Below are 26348 nucleotides of genomic sequence, written 5' to 3' on the forward strand. Positions count from 1 at the left end.
AATTATGGGAACTTGCCTAGACATTTCTTAACAATATTCTTAATAAGACACATGAATTCCTCAATTAAATTGTTAAGATATAATGGAATTTTACTCTAGTGTTTTGTATTCATCAAAATCTATTAGGGGGTCAACAAGCGTCAGCAAAGGCTCTATATGCGACGCTTTTAAGCATCGGCAAAGGATTACCGACGCTTTTATGCGTCGGTGTGCCTGTGCCGGGATAGTGTTATTGCCCACGCTTTTAAGCGTCGGCAATAGAGATTTTTTTAAAAAAAAAAATCATAAAAAGAAATGTTAAACCTGTATACAAATTTATAAAACAAATTTTTCCAGCACAGCAAACACAACCTATTATCCCATCACAAAAGTCACATCACAAACAAAATTTTTTATTAAAAGCTAATCATATTATCATATTTGATTACATTGTACTTTAAAAATATTAAAAACATACATAGCAAATTCCTAAATAAACAGTCTACGAGATCTCAAGGGTCGACGGCATCATCATCTCTACGAGTAGAAGTATCAGCAACCTACAAGAAAAAAAAAAATTAGAAACTAAGAATACAAAAATCATTACGCTCGTACAAGAGTATACTATAATTACATAAAATATAGATTTAGTTATTTACCGAAGGGACAAATCTCTGTAAAAAAGATGAAATATGGTCAAGCTGATCTTGCAAAGATTGTATCTTCAACTCTTGGCTCTGCTTCAACTCCTCCATATCGGTCCTATGACTCTGACTCATCTCCTCTATCCTTGTCTCATATGACTGCTTTATCTGTGCCATCTCTGCCTTCAGACTACAAACCTCTGCAGTGCTACTACCTTGTCTAGCATCTTGGGTATATCGGCTCACTGCAGACAACTGAGTGGGGGTAACTCCAACACCATAACCCCTCACTCGACCATAACGTTCTGGGCCCATTAATTCGATATAGACCTGAGCCTCGACGCGACTGGCCGCATCGGATGATGATGACTCCCCGACACGCTCTAAAATAAGAGTTGTAGCTCTTTCCTATATATCTCTCAAAAAACAATGTCACATTAATATTTAAAAAAATTTAAAATTTTTTTATCTGAACAAAGCAAAAATGAATACATACAACTATATCTCTCGACTCGTCCCGGACAAAGCTGCCATCTCGGTGGGTGTGAGTCATCTTATAAAACTCTACCTCACCAGGCTCCCTTCCATGCTCTTCTATCTACACATACAAAAAGTATATTGGCAAACTATATATCATGATAGTGCTATATGTTAGTAGAGTTTCAAAGAGTTTCAAAAGAACTTACGAATTCATTTCTACGTCTCGCATAACTCTTCGAGCCTGAAGTATGAGGAACTGCTTGAGATGCTCGTGCAGCTCTACCAATATTAGAATATGTCTGCCAAAATAAAAGTACACAGTATAATATGATTCAATGTATATATTTGCAATCCATATTAATAATAAAGATAATATAAGATATTGAAACAATATACGAGACCTGTCCTCTTTCAGAAAACCAGTAGTGAACAAGCTCCCTCCACTGCTGAGGGTATACATCAGGAGGACAAACACGAGCAACCTCCTCCTCTGTCATACCTTCGCGCTTGTAGTCTGTCTTCAACTTCGCCTTATATTCTTTCCATTTACGGTTGAGGGACTTTAGCACCCAATTATGGCTCTCTGGAGGGAGTACAAACTTACCCTACAACAAGTGTCAAAATGTTATAAAAATATTAAATCAAAAATTATGGTAGTAAGCAAATTAACATACAGGAGGTATCAAATTAAAAAGAATAAATTCAGTTCATTACCTGTATAAGTCTAAGAAGCTCAACCTTATACGAAGCAAGCATTTCATTCCACTTCGTATAGTTGAGCGAACACCGCTCACCCTTGCGTGCAACCGATCCTAAAAAGCTTGATAGAAGACTTCCAACTCTATTGATGGGCTGCCCTAATTTATTGCATCGGATGATGATCTTCTCACCCTCACGAAGCTGCCACACATCCTTTGCTTGAGTGGGTCCTCGTCTCGTTCTCACCGTCCCTTGTCCATCTATTAAAATTAAATAAAATATGCCTTTAAAAATTGAAGACAAATATGAACATAAAATATGAACTTTGAATCGAATTACCCTGGATCCAGAGCTCATCCATAGCAACATCCTCCCCTAGGCAATCAGCAGGAGGCTCGCGCTGCTGGTGCTCACATGGCTGCTGGAACTGCAGGGACTGATCAGAAGAAGATCCGACCTGAGAATGCTGGAACTCCACATCTCTAAATCGTTTTCCTCGGGGCATATTGTTACCTGGTATGCACAAAAAAGAATTAATATTAGTTAATTGACAAATTTATACTAAATGAATTGCTAATAAAAGAGAACACAATAATTCATTCAACCAGATAAATTAGCATATGCAGGAAAAAGACAAGCAATAATGTAGGACAAAGAGTGTGGGGACTAACCATTTCACAACTATGAAGAAGAAAGTTGCCAAGAAAAATAAATATCTAGCAACTAATAATCCTGTATCAAGTCTGATGGCAAAATCAGATAGTTATTAACCATGCAGCGAAATAAGGGCAGCTTTGGTTTAAAAGTGAACTAGACCTTAGTCGCTCGCGTAGAAGTAGTATCAAAGGATTGTTCTACTTGCCTATAAAGGAGAAGCATAAGAAGCTTGTAAACGAGAGTAGATTTATGCAAAATTTACATTGCAGAGAAAAGTAGGGAGAAATTGGGAAAAGAATCAGATAATCACAATGAATGGCAAAAATTATATAAAAAATGGATAGGATAAAATTATTACACTACCTTTCCCATAGACAAGAGATGAATATGCGTTCTTTCTAGACATTACTGAACCTGAAGCACTGCATGATCAATTACATGACTGGAGCTAGCAGTGCAATCAGCATTGTTTTGGCATACAATGCACAATGTGATTATGCAATTCTGAAGTAAAAGCTATATCACAAGAGATTTATTAGAACAATTTAAAGAATTTAACGATGTGGTTCAAAGTTCACTAGTCACACGTTGTAGAGAGACAGCCTTGAAGAAGTTCCACAGTTAAAAGATGCCTTGAAAGTGGTTTGTGAAGTGATTGATTATAACCCTATTTGATTTTGATGAGCTCAAAGCATTTGAGTATATCTTATGTTTACTAATGAATTCAATCTAGTGTTTCAGTAAAATTCTTGTAAATTTATGGTTAAGTGTCTCTAAATTTGGTTCAAGACATTTTGGATAAGTTAAGAAGTCAATTTGAACCAAAGTCTGAGACTCGAGTCGACTCCGGGATATTACGAGTCGACTCCAAGCGTATCAGAAGCACTGGCACAGGATCGAGTCGACTTCTGAACATTACGAGTCGACTTCGACTGAGAACAGACAGACGAACCGAAAGATCCAACTCAAAACCTGTCAGCGAGTCGACTCCTGAAGAGCGCGAGTCGACTCCGATGCTTGCCGAGTCGACTCTCGAGTAGTATGAGTCGACTCCAGGGAGTTACAGACAGAAAGACAGAGAAGTTATTTTGGACCCTGAGAGCCGAGTCGACTCCTGAGGAACGCGAGTCGACTCCGATGGTTGGCAGGTCGACTCCAAAGGAAGCGAGAGTCAACTCCCAGTGTAATACAAGGCAAAAGTCATAGAGCAACTTTCGGACACTGAGAGCCGAGTCGACTCCCGCAAAGCCCGGGTCGACTCCGAGACAGCGCGACCCCAAAAAGACAGAAGACAGTATTTTCGTCTCTGAGAGGCGAGTCGACTCCAAGACAGTTCGAGTCGACTCCAAGGCAGCGCTACCCCAAAAAGACAGAAGACTGTTTTTCGGATACTGAGAGCCGAGTCGACTCCGAAACAGTCCGAGTCGACTCCAAGACGGCACGAGCCAAAAGACAGAAGATCGGGAGTTCGGACTCTGAGCGCCGAGTCGACTCCCAGAATTTTCGAGTCGACTCGAGTGAGCAAAGTTGAAGAATACCTCTATGGATTCCTTGGAATGAGTCGACTCCAAAAGTGCAAGGTCAGCTCCAGACTTTGGGGAGTTGACTCCGGGTTAAGTCGAGTCGACTCCCAGTCGAGAAGAGCACTTTAATTCAAATCCGGAACAGTTGCCGAGCCGACTCCAGAAAAGCATGAGTCGACTCCTGCTGCAGTTGAGTCGACTCCAGATCGCGTGAGTCGACTCCGATCCTAACGGAAACATTGTCAGGATGTGCAGAATGTGCAGAACGGCTAGAAGATTGTGTCTAACGGCCTAGGTTGAAACCAACGTGTAAGGGTTTGATTGTGATCCCGGAAAAACAATCGTGTGGTTCTAGTCGGTGAGCCTGGAAAAACCGACCGAGTTCGTTGTGATCTCGTAAAACAACAAGTTGGGTTATGAACTTGTAAAACAACCGGCTGTAATCCGAGGGGTTATGTGAATTCTCAAGTGAGGCTTGGGGAGTGGACGTAGGAGCAAGGATTAGCTCCGAACCACTATAAAATCATTGTGTTTGTGATTGCCTTGTCATCTTTTACTTTCATTTCATTCACTGCACATAGCATCTAATTAATCAACTTGCAAAAAGTATTAATTAGTATTTCATAAACCATTTAATTGCAATAATTATTTTAAAACCCAATTCACCCCCCCTATTGGGTTGTCTATCTGGGCAACAAGTGGTATCAGAGCCAGAACTCTATTACCCAAAGAGTAAAAGATCAAAATGACAACCCCATTTGGATCTTCTCACATTAAGGGCCAGTCCACACATAGACCTCCATTCTTTAATGGATTCGACTACTCATATTGGAAGGTTAGGATGAGAATATTTATCCAAGCCCAAGACTATGAGATGTGGACCACCATTCTAAATGGACCATACATCCCATCCATTTATGTAGAGGGTGTCACCATACCCAAGCTTGAAAAGGATTGGGATGACAATGACATTAGGAAGGCACAACTAAATGCCAAAGCAATGAATGTACTTTATTGTGCATTAGATAGAAATGAATTCAATAGAGTCTCTACTTGCATTTCTGCAAAAGAGATTTGGGATAGACTTGAAGTGACCCACGAGGGCACAAATCAAGTAAAAGAATTCAAAATAAATATATTAGTTCATAAATATGAATTATTTAAGATGGATTCTAATGAAACAATCACTTGCATGTTCACTAGATTTACTGACATTGTCAATGGCCTAAAAAGCCTTGGCAAAAATTATACTAACAGTGAGCTTGTCAGGAAGATTCTTCGTTGTCTACCAAGGTCATGGGAAGCCAAGGTGACGGCAATCCAAGAGGCTAAGGATTTAAACAAGCTGCCACTCGAGGAGCTACTTGGATCCCTCATGACGCATGAGCTAACGATGAAACAGCACAATGAAGAAGAGTCCTCTCACAAGAAAAAGGTAATAGCACTAAAATCTGTTTCCACTAACAAAGATGTGTCTTGCAGCAGTAGCAGTGAAGAGGAAGACAATGAGGGAGATGATGATGAGGCACTCCTTGTAAGAAAATTCTGAAAATTCATCAACCGGAAGAAGTCCTCTCATCAAAGGAGAGGCCCCTCAAATTCCTATCACAAGGATAAAGGTAAGGAAAGAGAAAATGAGGGGATTGGATGTTATGAGTGTAAGAAGCCGGGGCACTTCAGAGCTGAGTGTCCTTTGCTGAAGAAGGGGAGCAAGTACAAGAAAAAGAAAGTCCTTGTCTCCACCCTATCGGACTCCGACACATCATCATCATCATCGGATGAGGAACAAGAAGAAAAGGCCAACCTTTGTTTTATGGCTAACGACAATGAGGTAACATCCGGAACACATTTAGACTTTACTTTCGATGAGTTATATGATGCCTTCAATGAATTAATGGACGAGTATAAGACAATAAACCTTAAAAACAAAGAACTAAAACTAACTAATCAAACTCACCTCCGTAAGTATGATACATTAGTTAAGGATAAAGATGTTATTATTAAAGAAAATTCAGAACTTAAGACAAGCAACCAAATCTTAATTCAAAAGACTAATACCTTAACTAAAGATAACGAAGGGCTGACCAAAGAAATATTCGAACTTAAAAATAATAAACAAATCTTAAAAGAGAGTCTTACAAAAGACCTAAATGGACTAAGAACAGAAAAATAAAAATTGGCACTAGAACTTGAAAAGTACAAGCCTTTTGTAGAAAAATTTACTTATAGCTCAGAAAAATTAGAAATGATACTTAATAGTCAACGAGCTGTGTTCAATAGAGCTGGTTTAGGGTATAAACCTAAAAATAAGCAAAAACTCCTTAGTAATTTCTTTGTTAAAGCAGGGAAAAGCAAAACTAAGAAAATAACATGTTTTTGCTGTGGAACATTAGGACATAAAGCAAATGTGTGTGATTATAGAAAAGAAAAAACTAAAAGAAAAATTAAAAGGATTTGGGTTCCAAAAGGAACCAACATTACTAACCATGAAGGACCCAAGAAAGCTTGGGTACCTAAAATTGTATGATTTGCTTGTGTAGGAGTGTCTTGCAGCCAAGGTCGACAAAAATTGTTGGTACTTGGATAGTGGCTGCTCAAGATACATGACGGGTGACAAGGACCAATTCTTCACCCTTGAGCCTAAGAAGGGAGGTGCTGTGACATTTGGAGACAATAATCAAGGTCACATCATTGGTATAGGTAAAGTACAAATTACCCCTTCAACCTTTATTGATAATGTTCGATATGTTGATGGTCTTAAACATAATCTACTTAGCATTAGTCAATTGTGTGATAGAGGTTTTGATGTTTTGTTCAAACCATCCTTATGCATCATAACCAACTCAAATGACAATAGTTTAGTTTTTAAAGGAATAAGACATGGGAATGTGTATGTAGTAGACCTTGAGGATCTTGCCAAACATAACCCATGTTTAGTTGTTAATGAAACTAAGGATAATGATGCTAGTTGGTTATGGCACCGTAAGTTAGGTCATGCAAGTATGGACACAATATCAAAACTAGTTAAAAGAGATTCCGTGATAGGTTTGCCAAAACTAAAGTTTGAAAAGAATAAAATATGTGAAGCTTGTCAATATGGCAAACAATCAAGGAACCCTTTAAATCCATAAATTGTGTCTCTACCTCTAGACCTCTAGAACTACTACACATGGATCTATTCGGACCAACTAGAACCACAAGTCTAGGAGGAAATAAATATGGTCTAGTTATTGTAGATGACTTTTCTAGATATACTTGGGTCATGTTCTTAGCTCATAAAGATCAAGCATTTTCAGTTTTTAAGAAATTTCATAAGGAAGTAACAAATGCTAGAGATACTTCAGTCATAGCTATTAGAAGTGACCATGGAACCGAATTTGAAAATCATTTATTTGATGAGTTTTGTAGTAAAAAGGGAATAACTCATAATTTTTCTGCACCTAGGACACCACAACAAAATGGAGTTGTAGAAAAGAAAAATAAAATCCTAGAGGAAATGCCTAGAACCATGCTATGTGAAAGTAACCTCCCTAAGTACTTTTGGGGAGAAGCCATTAATACCTCATGTCATATATTAAATAGAGTTTTATTGAGACCCATTATAAAGAAAACACCTTATGAACTTTGGAAAAACAGAAAACCAAAAGTAAACTATTTTCATGTCTTTAGATGTAGGTGTTTTGTTCATAATAATGGGAAAGACAATCTAGGTAAATTTGACTCTAAATCTGATGAAGGTATATTTTTGGGGTATTCTACAACTAGTAAAGCCTATAGAGTTTTTAATAAAAGAACCCTAGTTATAGAAGAATCTATACATGTTGTTTTTGATGATTCTAGTGATATCTCTTCTAGCAAGAGAGTTGATCTTGATGATGAAGCTGAAATTCTTGAAGAAAAGGTTGATGAGATGACATTACAAGATGAACAAAAATTAATTGGAAATGCATCATCAAGCCAAGAGGCTATTGTGGATCATGGGCTGACTAAGGCTTGGAGGTATGCTCATGGGCATCCTAAGGAATTAATTTTAGATGATCCATCTCAACCTGTTAGGACTAGAGCATCTCTTAGGAACTTAAATAACCATCTAGCTTTTGTCTCACATTTTGAACCCAAACACATAGAAGAAGCTGAAAAAGATGTAAATTGGATAAATGCAATGCAAGAAGAATTAAACCAATTTACTAGAAACAAGGTATGGAACCTAGTTGAACGACCCTCTGAATATTCAATTATAGGTACCAAATGGATATATAAAAATAAACTTGATGAAAATGGAATTGTAATTAGGAATAAGGCTAGACTAGTAGCAAAGGGCTATAATCAAGAAGAAGGTATAGATTTTGATGAAACCTTTGCTCCTGTAGCTAGACTTGAGGCAATTAGATTATTACTAGCATTTGCATGCTCTAAGGATTTCAAATTATTTCAAATGGATGTAAAAAGTGCATTTTTAAATGGGTATATTAATGAGGAGGTGTATGTAGAACAACCTCCTGGTTTTGAAAATCATCAATACCCTAATCATGTGTATAAATTGAACAAAGCACTTTATGGTTTGAAACAAACACCTAGAGCATGGTATGAAAGACTTAGCAAATTTCTATTAGATCATGAGTTCTCTAAGGAAAATGTAGATGCAACACTGTTTCTAAAGAAGAAAAACAAAGATATGTTAGTAGTGCAGATTTATGTTGATGATATTATTTTCGGTGCTACTAACAATCGCCTCTGCGAAGAATTTGCTGACTTGATGCAGAGTGAGTTTGAAATGAGCATGATGGGAGAGCTGAACTATTTCCTCGAGCTTCAAATCAAACAATCTGAAGAAGGAATCTTCATCAATCAAGCTAAATACATCAAGGAGATGCTTAAGAAGTTTGATATGGAGGGAAACAAGTCAATCAGCACACCCATGAGCTCATCATGCAAACTAGACCAAGATGAATCAGGTAAATCTGTAGATCAAAAGATGTATAGAGGTATGATAGGATCTTTATTATATCTCATTGCAAGTAGACCTGATATCATGTTTAGTGTATGCATGTGTGCAAGATATCAGTCTAATCCTAAGGAATCTCATCTAATTGCAGTTAAGAGAATCTTTAAATATCTAATAGGAACAAAAAATATAGGTTTATGATATTCTAAAGAATCTAGCCTGAACTTAATAGGATACACAGATTCAGACTTTGCTGGTTGTAAACTTGATAGAAAAAGCACCAGCGGGTCATGTCAATTCTTAGGAGAAAATTTAATCTCATGGTTTAGCAAGAAACAAAACTCGGTTGCATTATCTACTGCTGAAGCTGAATATGTTGCTGCCGGGAGTTGTTGTGCTCAAATCATGTGGATCAAACAACAACTGGAAGATTATGGAATTAAACAAGATAAATTTCCATTAATTGTGACAATACAAGTGCTATTAACTTAACTAAAAATCCAATTCAGCACTCAAGAACCAAACACATTGAAATAAGACATCACTTCATAAGAGATCATGTACTGAATGGTGATGTTACACTTCAATTTATTTGCACTGATGATCAACTAGCTGACATCTTCACAAAACCCTTGAGTGAAGAGCGATTTAGTGTGCTTAGGAGAGGATTAGGAGTGATTGATCCATCCTAGTGATGTTCTCCTCTAGTTCATTGATTTTGATGATTAGCTTGTGTTAAAGATAGAGTTTATCATCTATGATCATCAAATCAGATCATAAACTTAGTGATTATCCCTTGTTTGGCACGAAAATAGCATGATTTTTAGGTGCGTGCCAGAGTTCGAGTCGACTCGGATACGTTTCAGAGTCGGCTCATGAGGGGGAGTCGACTCGCACACAGACGGGAGTCGACTCGAGGTCGATGGCAACATAGGGGAAGTCGACTCGCGCATATTTTGGAGTCGACTCGAGGTCGAGTTGACTCGCAACTTACTGGAGTCGACTCACGGTCGGGAATAGATGTTTTAACCCTAATCGAAGCATTTAATCAACACTTCTATTCACCGCCTCCACTGCTCACAAACCCTAGAGCCGTCTCCGACCTCGTCTCCGACCTCCATTAGGGTTTTTCCGTCGAGCTTCTTCCGTCCATTAGGGTTTTTTCCCCTCTCCAGGTCTAGAATGCCTCGTAAGGTAGTTGTCCCAAGCCGGAAGAGGCCCCAGTCCGCAAGCGGCGCCGGGCGATGGTCCAAGGCTCGGAATGATCCCGTGAGGCCACAACCTCCGGTTCGTTCCCCGCCGAGGCCGGTTCCCTCGCGTCCGTGCGCCGGAAAGGCGGTCTCCACCGGGAGATATGTCAACTTCGACTATCTCTCCCGGGAAGGCTTCACTATAGGGGATAGGTTGAGGGCCCAAGGACTAGAGTTCTTTTGCTCCCTAGATCTCCCCACTTACCCAGGGTTAGTTAGGGAGTTTTATGGGACAGTGTCTAGGGGTAATGGTGGAATACAGGGAACCGTAGCGGGTGTCCCTTTATTCATTTCAGAGAATTTTATAGCACAAATCCTACATCTTCCCCAAGTAGGGGTATTTCCTACTCACCCGGCCGATAGGACTGAGGCCCTTATAGCCATATTAGGGAGTCCACCCCAGTCCCCACTAGATGAGGTGTCCGCTAGTTCACTATCAGTTGAAATGCGGCTCCTCTTGAGTATTATTTCTAGGACCCTGTTTCCTAAGACCGGCCGCTTTGACTTTGTATCCGAGAGGGACCTAGCCCTCATGTATTACATTCTCCAAGACACCCCAATTAACTTCCCTAAACTGATCTACAAATATCAATGTGAGCCACTAGACAAACTTAGGCTCACCCTTCCATATGGGATGATGTATACCCTGATTTTTAGGGAGTCCGAGATCCCTATTCCTGAGGGGAAACCCTCTCGCGCACTGCGATACACAGATCGCATGGGTGAGGGAACCCTTCACAGGATTGGATTTCATAAGGTAGAGGGAGCCTGGGTCAGGAAACCATCCTCCTCCACACCTACTACTAGACACTCCCCCAGTCCTGATCCTGATTCTGACTTTCCCATCTATCCCTCCACCTCAGCACCATCCACCTCAGCCGGACCCTCCTCTTCAGCACCACCCACTCAGCCGATAGAGGTCCAGATCTCTCCTGAGCAGCTCCGGGAGTTGCGGCAGGAGATCGTACGGGATCTTCGGGATGACCTACTGAGGGAGCTCCGAGGTCCAGCCACTGCCCCCTCTTCTGCATTGGTTCCCTCATTATCAGCCGTGACCGAGATGACGGCTCATCTGAGGGAGGAAATCTACAATGTCAGAAGCCTGATACAAGCCCAATTCTCAAACATGAGCGATGTCACAAGCAACACACGAAAGATGCGAGATGACATCCGACACGATATGGGCAGCCAGAGTCAGGGGGCCGAGCGTCTGGCGAATGTGTTGATCTCCAAGTTGGATACCCTTCAGGCGAGTCTGACTGAGCTCTCCTCGATCCACAATAGGGCCACCTCGGCGATCATCACGCAGCTAGGGAACGTCACAGATGGGGTCAGTCTACTTATGGAATAATCAAGACTGGGCAAGGGAGCCACATCCTCCTCGAAGAAACCCTAGCCTGCTTTTTCATTTTGACATGTATTTAGTGCTTTACTCTTTGTACCTACATCTACAATTAATACAATGAGTAGACAGTTTTCTTCAATATTATGCAAATTTAATCTCTAATTGCTTGTGTGATGTGCTTTCTTCCTTTTTGCTATGATGACAAAAAGGGGGAGAAAATATATTGAATAGACATGTAAAGGGACTCAATGAAAATCAATAAAAAGCAAACTTTTAAAACACACAATAATTTGTTCTTAGTGGATTCGATACCTCGAGGCTCATTATCTCTCTGTTGGGGCTCCTAACGGAGGAATCTCCAGAATCTATTCAAGAAATATTCGGAGATTAGTTGAATCATACTTAAGAACAAATCGACAGATTTTTCCTCTAAAAACCAAAAATTTTAGTTCAAAAGCTTCAATGCACTAAAAGAAAATTCAGAGAATCAAAACAAAGTTGAATGCATGTGTTGAGGAGGAGAATCTGAATTTTTTAAGAAAGCAAAATCATTAAATATATATAAGCCAAACAATTGATTGCATGAAGGCTTATATAATTCCAAATGAAAGGGGGAGCTTTAACTTCAAAATTTATTGTTTCATACCTTTCAGGTTTGGATAAATTAAATAACCAGACACTTGAATTCATTTTAAAATTTTACTATAAATCTCCTTGTTTGTTGAGCAATTCACTTTACATATACTCAATGTTTTGTCATCATCAAAAAGGGGGAGATTGTGGAGTGATTGATTATAACCCTATTTGATTTTGATGAGCTCAAAGCATTTGAGTATATCTTATGTTTACTAATGAATTCAATCTAGTGTTTCAGTGAAATTCTTGTAAATTTATGATTAAGTGTCTCTAGATTTGGTTCAAGACATTTTGGATAAGTTAAGAAGTCAATTTGAACCAAAGTCTGAGACTCGAGTCGACTCCGGGATATTACGAGTCGACTCCAAGCGTATCAGAAGCACTGGCACAGGATCGAGTCGACTCCTGAACATTACGAGTCGACTCCGACTGAGAACAGACAGACGAACCGAAAGATCCAACTCAAAACCTGTCAGCGAGTCGACTCCTGAACAGCGCGAGTCGACTCCGATGCTTGCCGAGTCGACTCTCGAGTAGTATGAGTCGACTCCAGGGAGTTACAGACAGAAAGACAGAGAAGTTATTTTGGACCCTGAGAGCCGAGTCGACTCCTGAGGAACGCGAGTCGACTTCGATGGTTGGCAGGTCGACTCCAAAGGAAGCGAGAGTCGACTCCCAGTGTAATACAAGGCAAAAGTCAGAGAGCAACTTTCGGACACTAAGAGCCGAGTCGACTCCCGCAAAGCCCGGGTCGACTCCGAGACAGCGCGACCCCAAAAAGATAGAAGACAGTATTTTCGTCTCTGAGAGGCGAGTCGACTCCAAGACAGTTCGAGTCGACTCCAAGGCAGTGCTACCCCAAAAAGATAGAAGACTGTTTTTCGGATACTGAGAGCTGAGTCGACTCCAAGACGGCACGAGCCAAAAGACAGAAGATCAGGAGTTCGGACTCTAAGCGCCGAGTCGACTCCCAGAATTTCCGAGTCGACTCGAGTGAGCAAAGTTGAAGAATACCTCTATGGATTCCTTGGAATGAGTCGACTCCAAAAGTGCCAGGTCAGCTCCAGACTTTGAGGAGTCGACTCCGGGTTAAGTCGAGTCGACTCCCAGTCGAGAAGAGCACTTTAATTCAAATCCAGAATAGTTGCCGAGCCGACTTCAGAAAAGCATGAGTCGACTCCTGCTGCAGCCGAGTCGACTCCAGATCGCGCGAGTCGACTCCGATCCCAACGGAAACATTGTCAGGATGTGCAGAATGTGCAGAACGGCTAGAAGATTGTGTCTAACGGCTAGTTTCTGTGGAGAATGGCTTAAATAGCCACAGAGAACTGTAGCAAGGTAGAGAAGTCATATTCCTTTCAAAGAAAACACGAAATCTTCATCTGCCAAAGGATTTCAACGGAAAAGAAGGAAGAGGGCCATTAACTCCATTCAACCAACTCTTCCCAGCATTAAAGAAGTCTCCTTCAGCCTTCAAGTCTTCAAGACATTCAAGAGGAGACCCAGAGTTCGAGAAGCCCTCCTCTACATCTTCATAAACTTGTTTGAGGGCTCTTAACTTCTCTCTTATTTATATTGCTGAATATCTGCTTGTTTAGAAGCTGTATTTTTCTGTTTGTTTTTCTATCCATTTGGTCCTTACTTGATTCAATCAGGGGATTGAATCAAGGGTGTAAAGGTTTGTTGATGAGCCTAGGTTGAAACCAACGTGTAAGGGTTTGATTGTGATCCCGGAAAAACAATCGGGTGGTTCTAGTCGGTGAGCCTGGAAAAACCGACCGAGTTCGTTGTGATCTCGTAAAACAACAAGTTGGGTTGTGAGCTTGTAAAACAACCGGCTGTAATCCGAGGGGTTATAGTGAATTCCCAAGTGAGGCTTGGAGAGTGGACGTAGGAGCAAGGATTAGCTCCGAACCACTATAAAATCATTGTGTTTGTGATTGTCTTGTCATCTTTTACTTTCATTTCATTCACTGCACATAGCATCTAATTAATCAACTTGCAAAAAGTATTAATTAGTATTTCACAAACCATTTAATTGCAATAATTATTTTAAAACCCAATTCACCCCCCCCCCCCCCCCTCTTGGGTTGTCTATCTGGGCAACATGGTTGCGTACCTTTCTGCCATTGATGCCATGAAGAAGTTCCACAGTTAAAAGATGCCAGCTTTCTAGCCACAGATATAGAGCTTCTGTTCAAAAAGACTGGCATCCTTACATAAGATAGCTTGTCAAAAGAAACGCAGCACACGAGTGGGTACACTGGCACAGGAACCTCAAATTAGAAAATCCCAGCTTGTAGAGTGGTGTCATTCAGGCCCCAATTGGCAGAGAGGGTTACACTCAAATTGGATGTCGAGACGATGGACACAATTTTGGTAGGATTTCATGCTAGTGGCTGGATGGGCTCAGGATGATCGATCGTTACAAACACTTGTTGTGTGCGTTGGCAAATAACTCCTTGCTAAATAAGTGAAATTTCACAGGATATGGTGAGCGTTAGAGAGGATGCACGGCTTCTAAAAGACAATTAAGCATAAGCATGTTTCTAACCTGAGGTTGTCATCCTCAAGAGCAGAAAAATTTCATGTGTGCGGAGCACAAACTAAAGCAATGCGTATGTGCTGGTGAACTGGATTGCAAGCTTTAACTGGCCACAGGAGCCTCAAAACAGAGTAAGAAGCTGGGAGATAACTTCCATGAAGGCAAGAAAGATGATAAAGACCTCACTTTAATTAAATAATTAACATTCTTCCACAAAAAAAAAAAAAAACTAACATGCAAACTTGCCTACGATTTAACTCATACTTAATATGAGACTGGACATTGCTAATTAAATTCCAAACTACCAGATGAGAATATCAAACAACTAACAGATTGTAATGGTTTTTTTTTCAAAAAAGAAACAAAAAACTCAGAGATGGATATCTAGCCAGTAACTATGTCAATTCATGAACTGCAACCCTGTTAATACCAGTCTATCGACATATAATCCAAGGCAGAAAGTCAGTAAAATACAGTAGAATTGAAAATCTAATTACTTCAAATGGCTGCTACACAGTCACTATTTACCCTGAAAGGAGGGAAGCCATACTTTACAGATTGTTTCCATTCATAATTTAACCTGCTCGGTCAATTTAGATGAAATCAAGAAAGAATGAGGTAAAGAATACCATATTGCAAAGTCCTTTTTTTTTTCCTTTTGAGAAAAACCACAGTAGAAATTTCAAAAAACAATTTATGTGAAAGAAGGGTGCTGCCATTATTGCCCATGTCACAGCATGAGATTCTAAGACTAGAATCTCTACCAAACAGCTATGAGGTTAGCTGGTTAGCACCACTCTCCTTCAAGAGCTTATCCCTGGAAGGTTCAAACTCTGGTGGTAATGCATTATTACTGTCTACTAGAAGCAATTTTTGTGTAGCAATCCTAATCAATTTTTCTGAAGGAAAGGAAGAAAAAGGGGAAAAAAAAACAGAGGAAAACTTCATATTGACCTATAACGAATAGTTTGTAAGGAACTGGATTTATCTTCAACCCTGCTTGAATTCAAGGAACACCTATCTATGGTGGGCCTATCAAGAAAGAGATTTTGACGACTAATTGTCACTCAAACCTCGGCACTTTCTTTCCCGCAAAAGTCCCCCATTATCTCTTTCAAGCAAAACAAAAATTTAATGGAAAATCTTCATATTTTTTTCTGTCAATTCTAAGCATTAGTATGAGGTTTTGATGATTATATCATAGCCATTTGCATATGCCAGATTGTGCATCTATTACATTATTAGAATCCCAGCTTTTATTATATCAAGCATTAGTATGAGGTTTTGAGTGTCATTGCAATAAATGACACTGGTACCATCTTGCATTTTATCCAGTCTGCCAAGCTACCTCATTGCTTCATCCACACTCATGCAGATGACAACATATAGTTCATCCCCCAAAAAGACTACATATATAACTCTGATAAATAGCATTCATATATCTGTACATCCAATACATATGCAGATGATAAATATAGCATTCATATGCAGATGACACATATACATACAATATATATATATATATATATGTATATATATATATATATATATATATATATATATATATGTATATATATATATATATATATGTATATATATATATATATGTATATGTATATGTATATATATATATATATGTATGTGCGTATTCCTATCATTAAATGCAGTTGCTTTGAAGGGAAAGGCACAAGTGGGTTTCTTGTGCCATATCATATTCTTTTCTCGTGTTATGTCATAAATGTATATTGGAGCAGGAGAACCCAAGAAATACTCTCTCGATGCAATCGATCCATCTGGCAGTTCCATTGCCGCTTGAAATTGGTTTGGACGCTTTCTTACTTCTTTGTCATGGAAATGAGATCATATTATGAGAGATTTACTACTCCGAAAAAAATGTTGGCACTTGATACTTATGCTACCATGTAAAACAATTCCTATGTCATGAACAATATTACTTTGAGAAAGTAGCTGGTCTTCATCTCTATTTCAAGTGTTCAAATAAGTAGATAGAATAAAAAGAATAAAATGCGATCATATTTAAATACTATCCATCTGCATCTCCTGGGCTTTCAGAACTTTGCAGAGACTGGCAATTTACTTGGGTGAATCATGCATACCATATAGAAAACTTCTACAACATCCACAGAGATCTTTATTTCTCTAAAACTAATTTAGCAAGGTAGCTAGTGGACCATATAATTAATTCTAGTCTATGCCGACTGTTATTTTAAATCCATTCTTATGATGCTACCCTACGAATACACCATATCCATGCTGATTAAAACATAGTTCGGAAACAGGGGAATTTAGTACAGTGAGGAAAGAAGGCATGGACCAACAATGAAAACATAGCAAACTCAAATAACAGTAACCTAAATGCTTTCAGACATTCAGAAAATGCAAGTTCTGTCCATTCATGGGATCCCAGAGAACTTATAAAATTGGATGCAGACCTTCGTGAGGTAAATTCTTGAATATAAGCACCAGGGCAATCAACAGAAACCAGAGAGGAAGGGGGCATACCTCGAATCGGCGCTTCCAAATAACAAGGAGAAGATCCTCGGGAAGATCCTCGGGCGGAGGCGAAGCTCGATCAACGCTTGAGGGCCAATCGGTCGGAGCTGGAGAGGAGGGACGAGGAGAAGATCCTCGGGAAGATCCTCGAGCGGAGGTGAAGCTCGCTCGAGGCTTGAGGGCCGGTCGGTCGACGCCAGAGAGGAGGGAGGAGGCTTGAGGGCGGAGGCAGCGCTCGTGCCGGAGAGGAGGGCTAGCTAGGGCTCGATCGGGTGGGTACTCGGGGAGGCGGAGAGGTGGAAAAGGATGCCAGGCTAGGGATCGATCGGGAGAGTTGTATTTGGGGAGGAAGCTACCGACGCTTCTTTGAAGCGTGAGGATATGTGGCGCTTGGGGCATTTTTTTCCGACGCGAGTGAATAGCGTCGGCAAAAAAGGGTCGGCTTTTTCCAATTTTCCTGTAGTGTCATCTAGATCTCAACCTTCTGCAATCATCTCTTCCCAAGCTTCCACGTGTTCATTCAGCCGTTCGGAAGCACCTTAGCATCCTTGCCGCGTCCGTGAGCCAGTTCTCCCGCGTCCATTGCTTCCGTGATCGCAATCCGTCCACACTTCCCAGCATCTCCGCAAGCCTCCCGCGATGCAAGCGATCGCGATCTTCCGAGCGCGTCCACAATCTCCCAAGATTCATCCTATCCATTCGTTTCCACCGCGTGCGAGGAAGGGGGGGAAGGCTAGCTTGATATACCTCTCAGCTGGGAAGGGTTGAGGGGATATCTCATTTGAAAAAAAACAGAGCCTCAGCCATTCAAAGAAAAAAAAAAAACAAGGCATCCCCTGTTTCCAAAAAGAATAGAAAAAAAAACATGGGGAGGCTAATTTCTTTTATGGAGGGCTGATATCCTAGGTGATGGGTGAAGGGAGATCCTTTGGCGTACCGAGTTCATGATGTAAATTCTAATCCTTTGCTTTATACGATTTATCTTTTAATTATGTCATGATTCTTATATGTTGAAAATTCTTTTATGATTTATACTTATTGATACATGTCTTCCTCGATTATTTGATTCATCGTTGACGTTATAAGGCACGTTGAATGCTTAAAAAAAAAATCATGTTATCAAGAACATACTCCATAATTAAATTTTATCTGCTTATAATTCTTAAAGAAAACAAAAGAATCATAGAATTTATCGTATGAATTTGATATTATCAAAGGAGATTATGGATCCCTACACCATCTTAATCTATCCAAACTTCGATTCTCTATTTACTGATTTATTTTCTATTTGCAAAACATCATCTTAATCCACAAATTTATTGAATTAATTAATCTAAAATTATACTAAATAATCTCATATATATTTCGTTCTCTGAGGATTCGACCTCGGACTTCCGAGAATTTACTACTTGTACGATTCTCCTATACTTGGAAGATTAGTTTGGCGAAAGTATTTTTGCGAGCGCATCAGTAACATTGAGAATTCTAAAAGATAGTGCTTGATGAGGAGACTAGAAGAAGAGAATATGGTGTGACTACACAATTAGAGGCATTGGTTACAAAAGGGCAGGAAGGAGTAAAACTAGAATCTTGCAAAATTCTAACAACTATGATAAGTCAAGGAAACGGTCCAAATTTAGAAAAAAAAATCAAATGTTTTCATTGGGGAAAGCTAGGGCACATAAAAAGATAGTGTAGAAAATTTAAAATATGGTGTAGTAACATTGAGAATTCTAAAAGATAGTGCTTGATGAGGGGACCAGAAGAAGAGAATATGGTGTGACTACACAATTAGAGGCATTGGTTACAAAAAGGCAGGAAGGAGTAAAACTAGAATCTTGCAAAATTCTAACAACTATGATAAGTCAAGGAGACAGTCCAAATTTAGAAAAAAAAATCAAATGTTTTCATTGTGGCAAGCTAGGGCACATGAAAAGAGAGTGTTAGAAAATTTAAAATAGATCAATCAAGGGAGAGAGAGGTGAAGAAAAGAAGGAAAAAGAATATACAACAATAATTACATCTAATGGTGATACCGTTAGTATTTGTGTTGAAGCTTGAGTAAACCTTACATATTAGGATTGTACTTGAGTGTTACCTTTGGTGCCTCTTTTCATGTTACTTCTCGGTGGGAACTCTTCAATCCTACACTGGTGGTGATTTTGGCAGTGTGAGTATGAGAAATGATGGAGTAACTAAGATTGTGAGCATGCGAGACGTTTGTTTGGAAACTAATATTAGGCGTCAACTATTGTTGAAAAATGTGAGACATGCTCTAGATATCTGCCTCTACTTAATCTCTACTAGAGAACTTAATAACAAAGGTTACCACAACCACTTCGGTGAAGAAATATAAAAGCTTACCAAATGTTCTCTAATGGTAGTAAGAGGAAAGAAATTAAGCACACTTTACATGATGCAAGCAAAATTGTGCAGAGGAGAGATGAATTTAGTTGAAGACTCCTCTATTTAATTATGACATAGGCGGCTTGGACATATGAAAGAGAAGGGACTTAATATTCTGGCTAAAAAAAACTCCTTTCTATAAAAGATATGCTCCTAAAGACTTGTAATAATTGTTTAACTGGCAAATAATATAGCACTGCATTTCATAAATCCTCTCCCTATAGAAGATCACATGTTTTGGATTTCATTCACACTAATGTTTGCACTATGGATGCTAGAACTCTTGGTGGTGCTTTATATTTTGTTACTTTTATTAATGATCAGTCTAGAAAAATAAGGGCCTTTGCTTTAAAATTTAAAGACTAGGTGCTCAATGTATTTAAGTATTTTTATACTAATGTTGAAAAAGAAATAGGAAGACAACTCAAAGATATTCGTGCAGATAATGGTGGTAAATACAAGGATTTATTTGAGAAATATCATCAAGATCATGACGTTCCTAAAATCTTTAACATAATGGAGTTACTGAGAGAATGAACTGTTGTTGCCCAGTAGGCAGCCCAAGAGGGGGGGTGAATTGGGGGTTAATTAAAAATGCGGAAATTCAATTTGTGCTTAATCTAATGTGTGAGTTTGCGATATGAAGACAATGAGATAATAGAAAAGCAAAGCACAAAGACACGGGATTTATAGTGGTTTGGAGCTACCCTTGCTCCTACATCCACTTCCCAAGTTCCACTTGAGATTTTCACTATAATCCTAGAATTACAGCACGGTTGTCTTACAAGCTCACAACCTAACTTGTTATTTTCACGAGATCACAACGAACTCGGTTGGTTTTCTCTAGCTCACCAACTAGAACAATTCAACTATTTTCACGAGCTCACAATCCAACCCAGTTGGTTTTTCTCAGATTACCAACTATAACCTAAACCTTTCTGATTCAATCCCTTGATTGAATCAAGCACCCAAATATGAGAATAAATGTTTAAGTACAAGCTTCTAAGAAAGCAGATGAAACAGTTTAAATGAATAGGAAAAAAGAAGCTTCTCAGATGATTTTAGCCAATCGAGACGTTGCTTCTCTTCTTCTGGATCCCTTCCCAGATCAAACAGCAATGGAGGATCCTTCTATTTAGGCTCTGGTGTGGAGAAAGAATGGATTCCAGATGAAGACTTACTTTCTCCTGATTTTTCTTTGAATATCCTTTGAGCCCTTGTTTCAAACTGATTTGCTTTTCCTCTTTATTTGGATTTTCTCGTTCTCTCTTTGTTTCACTCTGAATGGATCTTTTTATAGCTTAGTTTTGAAAAAACTAGCCGTTATATCCAAAAACTAGCCGTTCTGTCGCGCCTGTCATTTCTAACAAAAAGGTCCGTTGAAGTTGGAGACATCTCGCCCGTCCGGAAGTCGGCTTGACTAAAGTAGGAGACGTCTCGTATTTGTCTGGAGTCGTCTCTTGCTGGGAATCCTTCTGTCAGATTGTCGATCGATTTTTTGTTGGAGTCGGCTCGCGTAGTTCGGAAGTCATCTCGCATCTTCGTCCGCCGAAAATAAGTTTTCTATCTTTGTCTGAGAGAGACGTCCCGTACTAGTGAAGAGGCGACTCACGCTTCGTCCGTAGGATAGGAGACGACTCGCGCTTGATTCGAGTCGACTCACACTTTACGAGTCGAAATATACTTTCTGTCTGCCTAAAAGAGTCATCTCGTAACTGCCGGGAGTCGTCTCGAGCTTTGTCTGAAGAATGGAGACGACTCGCGCTTGACTCGAGTCGATTCGCGCTTTGCGACCGGAAATACCTCTTTCTATTTTTTTGAGAGAGTCGACTCGTGCTTTGTGGAGACGGCTCGAAGGTGTGCCAATGCTCTATGCTTGTGCCGGAGTCGACTCGAACTTTCCGGAAGTCGACTCGAGTTCTGAAAAATGCTTGAGTGGTTCCAAAGCTTGACTCTAAGATCCATGAACCATTTCTAACTTATTCTTTTGAAGTTGTAGCATCGTTATCCTGAAGATACTTGATTAAAACTGTTAATCCAACAAAAAATACACTCAAAATGTTTTAGCACATCAAAACCAAGTTAGGGATTAATCAATTACTCAGCAACTGTACTATTTGTGAAAGAATTTGGTGTATGCTCTTTCGTGCTAAATTGCCTAAATTCTTTTGGGGTGAAGTAATGAGAACTGCAGTAGATTTGATAAACCTTTCTTCTTTAGTTCCTTTTAAAGGTGATGTACCAGAAAGAGTGTGGATTGGGAAAGATGGTCATATCTTGAGAGTGTTCGGTTGCAGGGCATTTATTCACATTCATAAAGATGAGAGATACAAGCTTGATGGCAAGTCTAAACAATGTATCTTCCTGAGTTATGCACATGAAGAGTTTGGTTACAGATTATGAGATCCAATTGATAAGAAAGTTATCCGAAACAGAGATGTTGTGTTTCAAGAAGACCAAACTATTAAAGATTTTGAAAACGATGAGAATCGATGTCTGTCACTAAAAGTTATGTTGATCTAGGTCCAGTGCCTCCAACCATGATGAATGATAATAATAGGAAAGATGTAAAAAGAAATGATGGAAACTGTTAGAATCAAGCAGCGCTAGCCATTACACCAAAAGTGACCGCTCTGAGTGAAGGTACATCCCCGTGTACTCTTCATTAAAGCAGGGCAGAGCATCTCCAGGTTCACGAGTTAAGAGGCATTACTGCATCCCCCTAGGAACCAATAACCCTTCCAGCAATTACGCTCTTACTTGGACTCGAACTTGAGACCTCCCCCAGGTTAACTACTTTCCAGCGGCAGCCTGTAACCAGTTGCACCCACAGCGATCGTTAATAGTGAAGGTGCTACTTTATTTCCTTAAATCGCACCAGCCAGCGTCTCGAGTCGGCTACTAGGCGATACCAAGCCATGGGTTCAGGGATCCCACTAGAGGTATAACCCACCTACTAACCAGGCCATCGAGGCCATCGCCACTGGCAGGCGGCAGGACATGCTGACTTAGTGACCCCCCCCCCCCCCCGTGCTGCTCAGGGACCCCGCAAGGTATGGCCTACATAGGGCAGATAATGTCCAACATTCCCCCCCAGCGTGATACCTGGGTTTTGAACTCGAGACTTATGGCTCTGATACCAGTTGTCAGGATCAAGCGCTGACCATTACACTAAAAGCGACCGCTCTGAGTGAAAGTACATCCCCATGTACTCTTTATTTGAGCAGGGCAGAGCATCTCCAGATTCACGAGTCAAGAGGCATTACTGCATCCCCCCAGGGACCAGTAACCCTCCTAGCAATTATGCTCTTACCTGGACTCGAACCTGAGATCTCCCCCTGGTTAACTACTTTCCAGCGGCAACTTGTAACTAGTTGCACCCATAGCGATCGCTAATAGTGAAGGCGCTACTTTATTTGCTTAAACCGCACCAGCTAGTGCCTCAAGTCGGCTACTAGGCGACACCAAGCCATGGGTTCAGGACCCACCTGGGGTATAACCTATCTACTAACCAGGCCATCACCGCTGGCAGGCGGCAAGACATGCTGACTCAATGACTCCCCTCGTGCTGCTCAGGGACCTCGCAAGGCATGGCCCACACAAGGTAGAGTATGTCCAACATACCAGGACAGTCCGAGCTGAAGAACCAATTCCTTGAAAGGATAACGCCACAACGTGAGAGAAACTTATGCCAAATAATCAAGCGTAAGATGCTCAGAGAGGGACGCACCTCGGACATGAAAACTTTGACTTCCTCGGGGCACATAATCAGTAAGATTCATGATAGTATATTTTCTATCTTTTGTTACTAATCATCAATATAATTGTGTTTCATTGTTTCTCTAAACATCGGCCCAAAGAGCCAATGTACTACAAGTCGTACGTGTTTCACAAGAACTATCGATCTTAATGGTGCAGATACCTCTGTTTAAAAAGTTCTAGCTTAGTCTAGGCTCAAATGGAAGGAGGCACATCTAGCTTGATCCCCCGGGTGTTAGTTCTCCAAAAGAATGCAATTGATTAGAGGCCCATTGGCCCACCAAAAAGGCTCGGTGGCCCCTCAGGATCGACAACTTTAGTCTCGATCTCAGACAAGTACAATAGAGCAAGGCACAATGGCCCTCGAGAATTGAGGACTTCGATCTTGACCTTTGATAGGTACAATGGAGCAAGGCTCGATAGCCTCCATGGATTGAGGACTTTGGTTTCAACCTCAAATAGGTACAATGGAGCAAGGCCTGATAGCCTCCTAAAAAGGATCATAGTCCACATGAACTGAACAATATCGAGAACCAAAGATAAGTACTATATCTCTCAGGCTCGTTGGCCACCTCTATATCTCTCATGGCTCGATGGCCCTCGAGGACCAAAGTCTATCATCTCAGCCTTGGACAAGTACTTTATATATTATTCTTAAGACATGAAGGCCCGCACAGGCATTGCATAACCCTCATTAGTTGAATGCCAATATACCAGTGCATAACCCTCACAAGCAAAATATTGATGTACCAGAGCATAACCCCAACTAATAGGGTATTGATGCATACATAGTCAAACTGCAAGTCCAAATTCGTTTCAAATCTAAGCTTTTTTTATTTAAAAATATGTTTCATGTTACAAATTGAAATATATATAAAATTGCGCAATATCAAAATCAATGGAGTATAATCCATTTTGAAATCAACACATTTGATATAATATTCTATAAAAAAGCAAATTTAATAATAAAATATTATACATCAAGTTTATAAATCATGAATAATTCAAGTTAGAAAATATTTTATAATTTGTCAATAATTCTAGAAAAGTGAAGCATCACTTACCTTGCAAGTTGAATAAACCGATAAATTCAATTTAACCCTAAATATCTCCTTGGAGGCTAATATTTTAAAATTATATTTTTATCAAAAATTTAGCTATAATTATTTTAAAAATAAAAATTCTAAGTTTCAATATCTTCATAAGGCTAGCCAAGTGAGAATGCTTGATATTCCAATCAGTCCGATCAAAATAATTTCATCTGATCATAGCCAGATTAAAGTACAAGGGGCACAATGGAGATCAGGAGTAACCGAATCAAATGGTGTAAGAGTCTGAGGTGGAGGCTTGCACGCTGCTTGGTGCCATGGGTCAAAGCTCCCCTTGCTAGGGTTGATCATGGTCACTGAAGAGGGGTCCTCTGTTGGGATCCAGCAAAACCTTGAGAGATAGTAGAGAGATAAATAGTGTAGAGCGAGAAACAAGAAAGACTTGCGAGAGAGAGAGAGAGAGAGAGAGAGAGAGGAAAGGATGGGTCGTTGGTGGTGACTGCCGGCCGGAGGACCGGCGATCGACCACTATGAAAGGCAGTCGACCACTATGAAAGTCGGCTGGCAATGACAGACGACCAGCAGCGAAGAAATCAACCGAAAAAAGACAGACGAAAACAAGAATTCGACCCTCAACTTGATAAGTCCATAGCATCCGGTGGCTGGGGCTTCGACCATAGCTATGAGCCAATGCGAGGGACTAGACAAAGGCTTCGGCGATGAGCGTTGGCGATGAAGATGGCCAGAAAAAGAAGAAGTAGGGCTGGAAACTTCAAAAAGAGTAGAAAAAGTTTACCCCCTTTTTCTAACAAAAATCTAGTAATTAGCTGGCCGGAATTCGAGATCCATGGGATAAGGACGAGGCAGAGGAGGGTTAAGTAAAAGATTTTTGGGATCTTACCTAGCTTCCGGCGGTATTTGGCTGCAACGGTGGCGGACACTGTTTAGGACGAAGCTTGGGCAAACGCCAGCGACCTCCACTGAAGACTGAAGTTTCTGATGGGGAAGCAAAGAGATGGTGAGGGTGATTTAAAAAGGATGGAGGGAGGCACCGGAATCCCTCTCGGCATCGTCGAATTCCCACCAGCAAAATTGGGAAGAAGGCGAGGGCGACTCCCATCAAGAGTCTGTTTTGTCAGGAATTCTTTCAAACCATATTTTACAAGAAGGTGGTTCATGTCAGCCATGCGGGAAAAGCCGAAGGCAAATTCTCTAGACGGAAATGCCCATGTAGTGTTTTCTTCTGGGGTGGACAGTGAGGAGCCCTAGGTTACGCTACCATTAGTTTGAGCAATGACGAAGAGAGGGAGAAGGTAAGGCCAGGAGGTACAGAATAAGAAGCTCAGAAGCCATGGCCATCTCTATGTAGAAGTTGTCAAAAAAAAGAGTATTGATTTCTTCATAGTCCAATCACAGAAGAACCACTGGAAACATTTTAAGTATTTCATCCTTTGCCATTGGTAGCACATCAAGAATTAACATCTATTATGGACTCTATAAGGAGCTACATGCAGAGAAGTTAGGCGGTCTCCGGTTTATGGCGGCTGCTTTCTTAAAAATGTACAGACTCGTGATAACTTTGAAACGAATGGTGAATTATTTATTTCAGCGGGAAAAAGAACGATGATAAAGTAATTAACTTTCTTTCAAATGGTAAAATTTTAGAGAGGGATGTTAAATATTTCTGCATATGCGTTAATATGAGGGAGCACACTTGGCACTCGGTTTTGATACAATTAAGTAGTGTACCATCCACATAGACTTTGGTCAACAAGTTAAGAGAGAGAGATGCTATAGCGCTTCTAAGAGCATTTAGGCCCAAATGCTTTAAATGTAGAGAAATGATAGGCCATGAATACATACACACATACATATATGTACATGCATCATCCATGAAGAAAAAACAGCAAAATCACT

The 26348-nt window shown here is 40.2% G+C and overlaps 1 protein-coding gene and 1 long non-coding RNA gene across 3 annotated transcripts; one reads left to right on the forward strand and one right to left on the reverse strand.

The window, feature by feature from the left end:
• Positions 1 to 333: 333 nt before the first annotated feature.
• LOC148699717 (uncharacterized) lies at positions 334 to 25504 on the reverse strand. Its single transcript, XM_088713101.2, has 7 exons — positions 25333 to 25504; positions 2142 to 2315; positions 1818 to 2062; positions 1505 to 1708; positions 1310 to 1402; positions 1120 to 1221; positions 334 to 1031 (listed from the first exon to the last, which is right to left on the reverse strand). The coding sequence occupies exons 2-7, from the start codon at positions 2305 to 2307 to the stop codon at positions 627 to 629; spliced, it is 1215 nt and encodes a 404-aa protein (XP_088569227.2). The 5' UTR covers positions 2308 to 2315; positions 25333 to 25504; the 3' UTR covers positions 334 to 626.
• LOC149751099 (uncharacterized) lies at positions 4536 to 9596 on the forward strand. Of its 2 annotated transcripts, none has more exons than XR_016398650.1 (2): positions 4536 to 6682; positions 8725 to 9596. It is a non-coding gene; the product is annotated as an uncharacterized LOC149751099 (long non-coding RNA). The 2 variants fall into 2 exon arrangements; XR_016398651.1 differs by having other exon boundaries at positions 4536 to 5813.
• Positions 25505 to 26348: the final 844 nt, after the last annotated feature.

The sequence above is a fragment of the Phoenix dactylifera genome, chromosome 16, assembly GCF_051530095.1.
Source record: "Phoenix dactylifera cultivar Ajwa chromosome 16, Ajwa_hap1_PhDact_Kaust_v1.1, whole genome shotgun sequence".
Classification (NCBI taxonomy): domain Eukaryota; kingdom Viridiplantae; phylum Streptophyta; class Magnoliopsida; order Arecales; family Arecaceae; genus Phoenix; species Phoenix dactylifera.

Excerpts from the sequence above, each read along its gene's own strand:
- LOC148699717 (XM_088713101.2), bottom strand. The coding sequence starts at position 2,307 with ATGCCCCGAGGAAAACGATTTAGAGATGTGGAGTTCCAGCATTCTCAG. Across the intron at positions 1,709-1,817 it reads AGCTTCTTAGACTTATACAG|GGTAAGTTTGTACTCCCTCC; the intron begins GTAATGAACTGA and ends CACTTGTTGTAG. Across the intron at positions 1,032-1,119 it reads ACGAGTCGAGAGATATAGTT|GAAAGAGCTACAACTCTTAT; the intron begins GTATGTATTCAT and ends AGAGATATATAG.